The sequence below is a fragment of the Pan paniscus genome, chromosome 1 (assembly GCF_029289425.2).
Source record: "Pan paniscus chromosome 1, NHGRI_mPanPan1-v2.0_pri, whole genome shotgun sequence".
NCBI lineage: Eukaryota > Metazoa > Chordata > Mammalia > Primates > Hominidae > Pan > Pan paniscus.
This window is the reverse complement of record NC_073249.2, coordinates 141,189,784-141,201,557: the sequence shown is the minus strand read 5'-3', so window position 1 is coordinate 141,201,557 and position 11,774 is coordinate 141,189,784. Positions and strand designations below refer to the sequence as shown.

Below are 11,774 nucleotides of genomic sequence, written 5' to 3'. Positions count from 1 at the left end.
AGTCACTGGAGTTCTTTATATATTCTGGATATTAATCCCTTATCAGATATATGATTTGCAAATATTTTATCATATTCCTTGGGCTGCTTCTTCATTTTCTTGATGTGTTCTTTGATGCACAGAGAATTTTTAATATTGAGAGAGTCCAATTTGTCTATTTTTTTCTCTTGTTGACTGTGCTTTCGTTGTCATTCCAAGAAATCATTGCCAAATCCAGTGTCATGAAGGATTTTCTGTGTTCTTCTAAGAGTTTTATAGTTTTAGCTCTTTTGTTTAGATATTTGCTCCCATTTTGAGTTACTTTTTGTATGTAATATAAGGTAAGGGTTCACCATCATTCTTTTGCATGTGGATATCCAGTTTTCCCAGAACCATTTGTTGAAAAGACTGTCCTTTCTCCATTGAATGGCATTGGCGCACTTGTTGAAAGTCATTTGATGATATATGTAAGAGTTTATTTTTGTCATGGAAATAGGTCCTATAATCCTTTTGCAGGTATATAAAAGATACTTCTTAACAATATAAATATACATAACACAGAAAGGCTATGCCAGAGGGGCTATCATAAATAATAAAAGCATATTGTAACAAAAGAAGAAAAACAAATACCACCCAAAATTGTTTAAAGCACATTTTTATTATAGATAGGTTATGTGTGGTTTGCTGTGGCTAAAGATATATTTATAATGGATGAACAAGCTTTTCTAGATACCAAGAGGTATAATATTTTTCTTTCAGTATTGAACTAACATTTCTCTGATAACAAGGAGACATTGAACTGGCTGAGCCTATTTTAAATGGGAAAAGACTTTTTTTTCCCTGGATGTTGCTTTAAAGACTGGTAAATTAAAAATTTTAAAGTACTAACACTAAATTTAAGTACAGTGAAAGAAAATCAATGAATACTACAAAACATATAATTTCTACAAAGCAGAAATATGAAGGTTTTATAATTTAAAACAGCAGCAATTTCAAAAAATTTGCTGAATTAAAACTTCACAAAATATATATACACTAAGTATCATTCCAGATGATCATGAACTTTAAAAACAGTATGGCACAACCCCCAATCTGTACCCCAAACCTACTACTAGATGTAGCTGGCCTATAATAATTTTTACAACAATTTAAAAAATAAAACAAAAACAAAGAAATCTAATTCTTTTGCGTACAAGCACAGGTTACAATGTGCTGGCTTTGATTCCAAATACACAAAGAGAATTTTAAAATAAAACAAGGACTTCACATAAATAGTTTTACGTGTTATTAAGTGTGTGACCAAACAAATTAAAATAAGTACTAACAACCAAAACATATCTTGATGTAACCAGTACATACACTTTTAAAGAATGACAAAGATGAAAAAGGAAATAGTCTATGAAAGCCATAAGCACCTTGTTTTCGAAAGAGCACCAAGCAACACAAAGAGGCAACACGTAAGAGGTAGTGTATCACCGGCTAAGATGTATATGCCCATCGGGGACCTGAATACAGCTTAGTGTTTTGGAAAATAAGACATATTAGACTGTGGCTTGTAATTTTTAGACAGAAGCAGTGCACATTTGGAAGCATTAGCCAGTATTGCTCCATAGTGCTCTGCATCTCCAGCTGTCTAATGGGTACTACGCACTCAGTCAAAAATATAAGATACCCTGAAGAATTCCATATTTATAATTTTTTAGTTCTAGGGAATTCTCTAAGAAAGCTGAGATCAATATAATTTTTAAAAGAATTAAATACTTTATCAATCATAGTCCTTTAAAAATGCCTTTTCTCCTTCTTAGGAGGAAGTCTGTTCTTCCTGAGATTCTTTAAGATTTAGCCAATGCTTTATTACATGCATTTCATAATGACTGTATCTGTCTGTCTTATTTCTCCCTCTGCAGCAATTACCTGGCCAACAGCCTGAATTCGGGAACTAATTCAGAGACTTTACAGAAAGCATACAGAACTGCTGTCAATGTAATACTTTCGTTCAGTTTTGAGATGAGGAAGTTTTTGTACTTCAATCACTGGAAGTTGATTAGGTTCCTGGGTGTGAAAAAGAAATGTTGCCTTATGCCAGCTGCCATCTTGAATCTGTAAAATAAGAACAAAATGCTTTCATATGCATTTCATTAGCAGTCACTTTCAGTAGACAATGCCTTTCACAGATAATGTGAACTTGTTTTAAGGATTAGAGATAACGAATAGAAAGTGCCTAGAACAATGCTCAATAAATGGTAAAATTGCTATTATTAGTTGAAAACCTGGACTTATTCCTTTCCCTAGAATGGCACTGTCTGTTCTAATTTTTCACTTCCAGAGGCTAAGGCCAGGCTTCTGCTTCAACTGTCTGTGAATTATTGGACCAGATATGAATTAAAAGGCTGTAATACTCCTAATAAGAGTAATAACCATCTGTTCTGTATTCCTTTATTTGGGACTGATACCTCAGGATGGATATTTTTCTTTGATAAAAGGGAACGAGCTATTTCAACCTCTGTATTTTAGGTAGAAAATAAACAGAATCACCTCAGTCAGAAATAGTTAAAATTATAATTATGTGCAATCATCTTTTAGGTTTCTTCCCCCCCGCCCCATTCTGTAGCTCTCTATTTATACAGTTTCCCTCTTTCTTCTCTTTTGTGTCTAATAAACTCTGTGGAACAAAAACATATCATAAAATATCCTGTGATTAAGATTCAACCAGACACAATAGAGAAAAACAATTGATGAGTTTTGTGGAGCTGTTATTTAGGAGCTAATTCACTTATTCACAGAATTATCATGATATAAATTTTAAATTTTGAAGGAACTTTAGAGATTATTTAAGCTATAAATTTTATTTTAAAGTTAAGGCAATTGAAGCTCATTGAAAATAAGTTACTTGTTTAAAGTCATAAGCTTGGTATGATAACAAGACCTAAAATTCTGTGTATGAGGCACTGTTAGATTCATTCATTAAGTCTTTTAAGCAATATTTATTGAATACTAAGTATATTTAGCATAGTTGAATAAGATGTAACACTTAGTGTTCTTACAGTGCTTGTGAAATACACGATGAATACAATAGTTCTGGCTTCTAAATGCTAGTGGCTTATAAATCTAATTGAAGAGAGTAAAAACATAAACAAATAACCACAACAAAAGACCATCTATAGAAAGTACAATGTAAAAAATGTAGATAGTGAGTAAATTCCTCATTTCTAACTAGAGTACTCAGGGAAAGCTTCATGAAAAAATTTGGAATATAGATGGGCTTTAAAGTATGCCTAAAATTTCCACTTGATAAGTGAGGTACAGAAAGGCATTTCAGAGAAAATGAATGGCTTAAGCTGAACACCCATACATATACACACACACAACAACAACCACAAAAAACTAAAAAACAGATGGGCAAGTAGAAAGTGGCTGTGAAAATTAGCTTAGCATGGCGTTTAAATTCACGGATTTGACCTGGGACAGATTTTGATAGAAATTCTGGTACTCTCACTTTCCCCACATATAAAATGGGAATAATAAACACCTACCTCACAGGCTTGCGAGGATTAAATGAAATTTCAATCAAAAGTCACTAGCAGTACAGTAAGGCCTGGGCTTTGGAGTTCTCCATGCCTGGGATTTATTTCTTTTCTTTTCTTTTTGAGACGGAGTCTCACTCTGTCGCCCAGCTGGAGTGCGTGGTGCAATCTAGGCTCACTGCAAGCTCCGCCTCCCAGGTTCACGCCATTCTCCTGCCTCAGCCTCCCGAGTAGCTGGGACTACAGGTGTCTGCCACCATGCCCGGCTAATTTTTTGTATTTTTAGTAGAGACGGGGTTTCACCGTGTTAGCCAGGATGGTCTCGATCTCCTGATCTTGTTATCTGCCTGCCTTGGCCTCCCAAAGTGCTGGGATTACAGGCATGAGCCACTGTGCCCAGCCATGCCTGGGATTGATTTCTTGTTCCTCCTCTAATTAGCTGTATGACTGCGATTATCTAATTAGCTGCATTACTTTAACTTTTATTTATTTTTTACTTTAATTTTTATTTTACTTATGCTAATTTTACTTACTTGCTAATTTATTTTTAATTATGCTAATTGGCTGCCCTACTTTGCTCAAAATAACCTTGAGCAAGTTCTCTGTGCCTTTACTTTCATACCTATAAAATAGGACCAATAATATATTCTTTACAAAGCTGTTATTATGAATAAAATAATTAATGTAATGCATGGTCACTTAACATATAATAAAACTCCCAATAAATAGTAGTAGGAGCTGTTGATATTATTATCCCTATTATTATTGTAACAGATGAGTTTGACCATAGTTTACAACAGACAGCCAGTGAAAGCGCAATCTAGAAAAGCAGGCTGGGGTCTGGTTGTTGTAAGCACTCAATGGAGTTGATAAGTTTGAATTGTGTCTCAGAGGTACTAGTGAGTCACTGAATGTTTCTGGGCCCAACTGTACAAGTTAAATAAATTTGTTGATGATACTCATCTCTTCAAATATAGATAATAAGATATATATACTTCTATTTGCTTATGATTTTTCAAGCACTATTTTCCTGGAAATAAAATGTTATGAAAAAGTAGAGTAACTTGGAAATGTTGAGATACTAAATCATGGGCTTCATAGTACACAAAGATAGGAAATGAAGCTACTTAAAATAATTAATGATACATACATAAAGTGTACAACTCCATTCTCTAAAAGAGGGGTCAGCAAACTCTTCTCTAAAGGGCCAGATAGTAAGTATTTTACATTTTGTGGGCCCTGCAGTCTCTGTCATACCTACTCAACTCTGCCATTGTAGTGCCATAACAGCCATAGATAATAAGTAAATGAATTAAGGATGGCTGTGTTCCAATAAAAATTTATTCACAAAAACATGGAGTGGGCCCGACTTGGTCTGTTGAACATAGTTTGCCAACACCTGCTCTAAGAAATAGTGTTTTAAAATTATAGATTTTTCATAGTAACTGTCATTTAATTTTTTTTTTTTTTTTGAGATAGAGTTTTGCTCTGTTGCCCAGGCTGGAGTGCAGTGGCACAATCTTGGCTCACTGCAGCCTCTGCCTCCCAGGTTCAAGCAATTCTTGTGGCTCAGCCTCCTGAGTAGCTGGGATTATTGGCGTGTGCCACCATGCCTGGCTAATTTTTGTATTTTTAGTAGAGACGGAGTTTCTCCATGTTGGCCAGGCTGGTCTCAAACTCCTGGCCTCAAGTGAACCACCCGCCTCAGCCTCCCAAAGTGCTGGGATTACAGATGTGCCCCATAGTGCCTAGCCCCATTATTTAATTTAATTTAATTTAATTTATTTTTTTTTGAGACAGAGTCTTACTCTGCTGCCCAGGCTGGAATGCAGTGGTGCGATCTTGGCTCACTGCAATCTCCACCTCCTGGGTTCAAGTGATTCTCCTGCCTCAGTCTCCCAGGTAGCTGGGATCACAGGTACCTGCCACCATGCCTGGCTAATTTTTGGATTTTTAATAGAGACGGGGTTTCACCATGTTGGCCAGGCTGGTCTTGAATTCTTGACTTCAAGTGATCTGACTGCCTCGGCCTCCCAAAGTGCTGGGATTACAGGCATGAGCCACCATGCCTGGCCCCACTATTTAATTTTAATGGAAAAAAAATAGGCTACAATTCAAATACTTACTGGTGGGGCCAGTCAATATGTAATTATACCCATATTTGATATCAGGTACAGGGATTGACAGAATGAAATAAAACTCACTTGCCTCTATAACTTGCCTTTTATGCAATAATGAGATGTAGAATTACAGCAGTGAAAACACATGAAAATATTTATCCAAATACACTATCTATTTATCATTTATCTATCTGTCTATCTATCCATCCATCCATCCTGGTATAATTATTTCATATAGGGAATAAAAATTAAATTTACATCTTAACACCTGTTTTGCATGCAAAAATCTAAGACCAATTGGTATGACACAAGTTGATAAGGTATTATATAAACAAATGATTGATTCTAGAAAATGCAGTTACAAGTCAGGCACATTAAAACTTACTACCCTTCTGTATCTGCAGTTTGTAATTAAAGTCTTACTCTAATTATCCTAATTTTATGGTTTTATCAATTTTAAGTTAGTTATATTGAACAATTCTAAAAGTGCCATTTCCTTACCTTGCAGTCATCTGAAAGCACTTTAGGTTCAAGTAGAGTGTTTACTTTAAAAATCTGGCCATTCCATCCCTTGAAACCAATAGGCAATCCTGGGCCACTTGTTTGTGTGCTTGTCCACCTTGGGGTGTTTAGACAGTGAATGGTGATGATATGGGTGGCTTCCGAACTCAGTAAATGAAGGAAGTTCATCTGGACTTTCCCAACTCCAAACTCCAACTAATGTCATAGAAATGATATGCAGGTTATAACATGGCAATTGAGAAACTTAACAGTTCAGGAAAACCTGAGGAAAAGTCCTTCAAAGGCAGCCTCCAGAAAGCTCCTTTCCTTGGAACTGAAGCGCCAGTCAGTGGTGTGCTGGTAAATGTCTAACCACTGCTTCTTGGAGGAAAAACCATGATTTATAGTATTTCCTGACTCCTGTGGTAGAAGCACTCCCAAAGTGCTGGGATTACAGGCATGGCTGAATTCAGACTACCAAGGTGAGGTCACTGAACACGGCAATGGGAAGAAATGTTAACAAGTGGCTTTCCTGAGCCTATATGAATTGGCTCCAGCATACCATCAGGCTACTACATATAATATCAATAAAATAAAGATAATTTTCACAGTATATAAAGTAACAATTTGCTTTTGGTTAATGCTTTAATACTTTTTTTAATAAAAATCTGAGATTCTGTCTCTGCCTTCGAGATTTTTTTTGTGAGAGTTTCCAAAGATGAGTTACAAGCTGTAACAATAATTTGGTTGAGTAATTTTAACTTTGAGAGCCTTAACGGACAAGGACAGAATCCTATTCTTTGTGTTACCAGCCCTTAATGTAGTTTCATTCACACAGTGAATCGTCAATAAATATTTATTGAATGAATGAATGAATGCATAAACAAGTATTAACTAATATATATATTAGTTAATATATAGGACAATATCAGACTTAAGAAGACTGACTGCACGTTTCCCAGGCTTGAACAGGAAGGCAGATTTTCCTATAGCTCTAGACATGATTATTATTATTTTAGCATTATTCAAGCAGGGATATGGTCATAATGTAAGTGAACAGAAATAGTTCCTACTGAGGAATTTGTACTGATTTCCAAGCATAAAGTTAGAAAAATATCAGTTACGAGGTAATGTAGAAGAAAAACAATAACAACAAAAAGAAAAACAGAAAGAAAAAACAAAATGAGAGGAAAGGCAAAAGAAGGGCATACACATGGAAAGATAATAAGGAACATTAGATTTTAAGTAATTCAATTCCTTCATTTTACAGATTAGAGTCAGAAACTTGCAAACAATATTTAAGCTTTCTGAGCCTTAATTTCCTTGTCAGTAAATTCGGGTATAACACTAATCTGGCATGGTTGTTATGAGGATTAAAAATGACAAATGTAATTTACCTAGCATTGTTCCTGGCACAGAGCAGGCCCTCTGGTGGATCACAGTTTTATTCCCTAGGTTCATAGAATAGAGACTAGAACCCCAGTCTCTGATTCCAAGTCTACTGTTCATCCCAGTACTTCTCTGGTCTTCCTTGGGTTGAGTTTATGAATCAAAGAAATGAGAGAAGTGATTTGGTCATGGAAATAACTAGAGTCCACTTCCCCACTGCTCCTATTTCCTCTGCACAGTTCACACAGCCCCATCTTCTTTCCTTCTATGATAATCCTATGCCAACTTCCACTGGAATGAGGATGATGATGTGGATATTTTGGAAGTAGGACTATCATGCTGCTCTTTATTAGAGGTTCACGATTCCCTAGGAATGGAAGAATCCTTCCCTCTTCTATTTCAGGGGTGATAATGGTGAATGCCTATTAAAATAAATTGATGGAATGCCCTGGTTAATGAAGAGAGGTGTTTTAGGAGGAGAGGGCGGTTCAATAAGAAGCAGCTAAAGAGATTGAATTTTATCTGCTGTCTTTTTATGATGAACAAAACACACAATAGGCACATGTATCAGTTCTTTGTCAATGAGAAATTCTTGATCATATATCAAGCTGGTTTAATCAGAAAAAGAAAGAAACATAGTTTTGGTTTCAATATATGTTATAGGTACAGCTAGGATTTAGGTTTTATAAATATTTGTTATAACTCCCAGTGTTATAATATATGTTAGTTTAACAAACTAACATGCATTTGTTCTAAACGTTTGATTTATAGAATTATTCATGAAAGAAGTTTTTAGTAGTATTCTGTGGATGTTTAAGAAAGGTTATTATGTGCCCAATAACCATAAATAGCAAGATTTTGTGGCAAATTCTTTTTTAATGATTATAACATAATTTTCAGCAAAACTTCAGGTAACTGATTACTGGTTACAAACACTAGCTGTTTAAGAAATTTCTAATGTGTGTGTATGCATAAAAACATAGCATATGTTGCACAATTTTAAAAGGAATTTAAAAAACATGATCAGTAGGGTAAGGCAAACTAAGCCAAATAATAAAAAGACACAATCAAAATGTCAAGATTTACTGTGATTAACTAGTTTTAAAAAATAACATATTTATTTCTCATACAGAATAGAGAATAATCTTTGCTTTCATTCTTAAAATTCATAATTATTTAAAATGATAGAATTTTAAACATAATTTTTCACTGATACTGTGCAATATAACGACATGTGTTCTAAAATTCAGTAACATACCTTTGTTACAGAAACAGGAGGTAAGCATGTCTGGCCACCAGCACTGAAATTGCAGAAAACCTCAATGGCATCTGAAGGACAGCCAAGATTTGGGTCAATCCAGTATTTTCCTAATAATTTATAGTAAAACATAAAGTTATTAAATGCCATAATCCTTATAATTTCTTTTTTTTTTTTTGAGAGAGAGAGTCTCAGTCTGTTAGCCCAGGCTGGAGTGCAGCGGTGCGATCTTGGCTCACTGTAACCTCCGCTTCCCGGGTTCAAGTGATTCTCATGCCTCAACCTCCTGAGTAGCTGGGATTACAGGAATGGGCCACCACACCCGGCTAATTTTTGTATTTTCAGTAGAGATGGGATTTCACCAGGTTGGTCAGGCTGGCCTTGAACTCCTGACCTCAAGTGATCTGCCCACCTCCACCTCCCAAAGTGTTGGGATTATAGGCGTGAGCCACTGTGCCCGGCCACATCCTTATAAATTGTCATGGTACTTTAAATACATATTATCACAGTTTCACCTGTTAAAAACTTAGAAGATTATATATTTACATTTAGTGAATGAATGAATGCTGCATTATGTAAAATTGATACTAAAAATGCTGTATTTTTCACATAACTATCAATTTCAGAGTGTTTCATAATTTTAATCAATTATGATTAAATTATGATAAAACGATAGAATAGCTGAATTGATTGCTTCATTCTACAGATAAGAAGATGTGCTCAGCAACTAAAAGTGAATTGTTTAGTTACATAGTTAACAGAAAAGTTGAACTTAATGAAGTATATGTGTATATTTCTGTTATACATCATTACAGTGTTTCAAACGAACATTTTGTTTTATAATAGAAACAACTTCCATCTCTTGAAGGAAAAATATATCTTTATGTATAATACTGATAAGTAAAATAAAAATATGAGAACATTTTTGTTTTCACAAAAAAATCATACAATTAAATGTTTATCATTTTTGTACTCTTTCAGATTTTCCCACTATCACTCAGTGGGAAAAACTGAGGTCCCTATAGCTAGTGAAATTCTACCAGTCTTTGCTCCACTGAATGCCCAAGAGAATAAAACTGGGCCTAAACTCAGACTACAGAAAATACTTAGACTGAAAAGCAATGGCCTCGCATCTTAATTCCAGACTAACAGACTGAGAGTATTAAAATAGCATCTTATTCCAAATACAAAGGACAGGAATTTTTGAATAAGGCAGCCCTGTTTTCCTGCATTAAAAAGGCAAGAACATTCAACGGTTTTTGTTAAGTCATTTTTTCTACAGTAGGCAGAAGTCCTTGTTCATTCCACTTTTATTCCATAGCAAAGATTCCTCTAGCTCATCCTGAGTTTCCTCTAGCTTCCAAAACATCCTCAAATATTCTCCTCTCTACTATTCTACTAATCCCTCAAAATGCTTACTTGCTTAATTGGTAGCTCAAAGGGTAGAAATGGTCCTCAGCTGCAGCAGTGTTCAAACTTTAGTGTGCATCAAACCGTCACTAAAACACACATAGCTGGGCCCTACCCTTGAGAGTTGCTGATTTATTAAGTCTGGGGTGGGGCTTAAGAATCTGCATTTCTAACAGTATCTAATTCTGGTCCAGGGATCACATTTGGAGAACCACTGATATATTGAAATACAGAAGAAAGGGGTGAAGGAGGTCAACCATTCCTAGTCCCTTATCTTCAGAATTTTGAATATTTCATAAAGTTTTTAGAAAGTACAGCTGAATTTTTCATCAGAATCTGATGAGGGCTTCCAGTCTTACCTAATGGAGTAAACATATATCTTCTTTCACCTTCTCTTGTCTTCCAAGAAATACTATCCTACTACTATATGAGCTAATAATAAAAAATTCTTTATAAAAGGTTTTCCATCAAGCAAATTTTATTGTTATATGGGGTGAAATGCTTTGAATTCAGGTGTTATATTCTATTTGGGTAGGGGCTCCATAATTTCTTTCAAGGTATGCCAAGCTAGAGATGAAGTCCTATACCATGACATATCTTTTGTGAGCCTAAATGTTCTGATTCAAAACTAGCTCTTCCCTGAGGACACTGCTTCTCTTGTAGCCTCTACAGTGTTGTGCCCGAAGGTGGCAAGGCATCTTTCTTGCTCTTTGTTGCTACTTACAGACCATTCTTTGCACTTTCTCCCTGAAAACACTCCATATTGAAATTACTATAATCACATTATATCATTCATTAGTTCCTCATGGTGTAATCATTTACTATTTTTCTATGACAATTTTAGCTTTTTATCACTTTCAGAAAATCTACTTATGACCTAATTCTTGGTGATTTTAAAGCCACATAGATGATGCTTTCAACATGTTGGCCTTCCGTTCCTTGAATTGTATCCTCCCCAACCCTCTTACTTTTCCACCAATGATCTTGTACCCTCCCCCTACCCTCGTACCTTACTTTAACCATTAACTTCCAAGGCCATATCCTAGCTTTTGTTATTACCAACAACTGCATCTCCTCCATAATTTCATTTCTCTTCTCTTTCCAGTTCACTCCCTCTAGTGTCCTAACTCCAATAATTCTTCACTTTCATCAGGACCTACTATCACTTTTTCATTGCCCCTAATGATCATATGTTCACTTCCCTTCTTACCCAGCTTAAAAATCCACAGTCCTTTACTATAGTAATGTCCTTATAAACTTCCTTACACCCTTGCCCTGCCTCATTTCACTCTACTTGTCTTATAAATCCCCAATCCTACGTAAGTTTCTCCCTAACCTGTGCCTATACCTGCACAGAAAAAAGTGGTAGGAGAAAAACACAACTGTTGTGATGGGCATCCTTCAAATTCAAATGTGTCTGTAAAGCTGCTAGACAGTAATATGGTGTTTCCAGAGTTTATTCCCTCTATCACTAAGATAGTTAACTATCTTACACCTATTCATTCGTTCTTATCCTCAACTGATAAGCTTCCAATTTCAATGAGACAACTGAAGGAATCTGAAGAAAATTTATGTAACTTATATAAACTCCCA

The 11,774-nt window shown here is 35.4% G+C and overlaps 1 protein-coding gene across 3 annotated transcripts in view; it reads right to left on the bottom strand.

The window, feature by feature from the left end:
* Positions 1–617: 617 nt before the first annotated feature.
* COL24A1 (collagen type XXIV alpha 1 chain) overlaps positions 618–11,774 on the bottom strand; it is a 404,401-nt gene continuing 393,244 nt past the window's right edge. For 2 of the 3 annotated variants that reach the window (XM_003805298.6, XM_055116591.2), the window contains 3 exons: positions 8,772–8,881; positions 6,125–6,340; positions 618–2,079 (listed from right to left, as the gene is read on the bottom strand). In XM_003805298.6, the coding sequence (XP_003805346.4) occupies positions 1,933–2,079; positions 6,125–6,340; positions 8,772–8,881 (473 nt within the window). In that variant the 3' untranslated portion in view covers positions 618–1,932. The remainder of the gene's footprint in view (positions 2,080–6,124; positions 6,341–8,771; positions 8,882–11,774) is intronic. The other variant, XM_034934180.3, reaches the window with a different exon arrangement.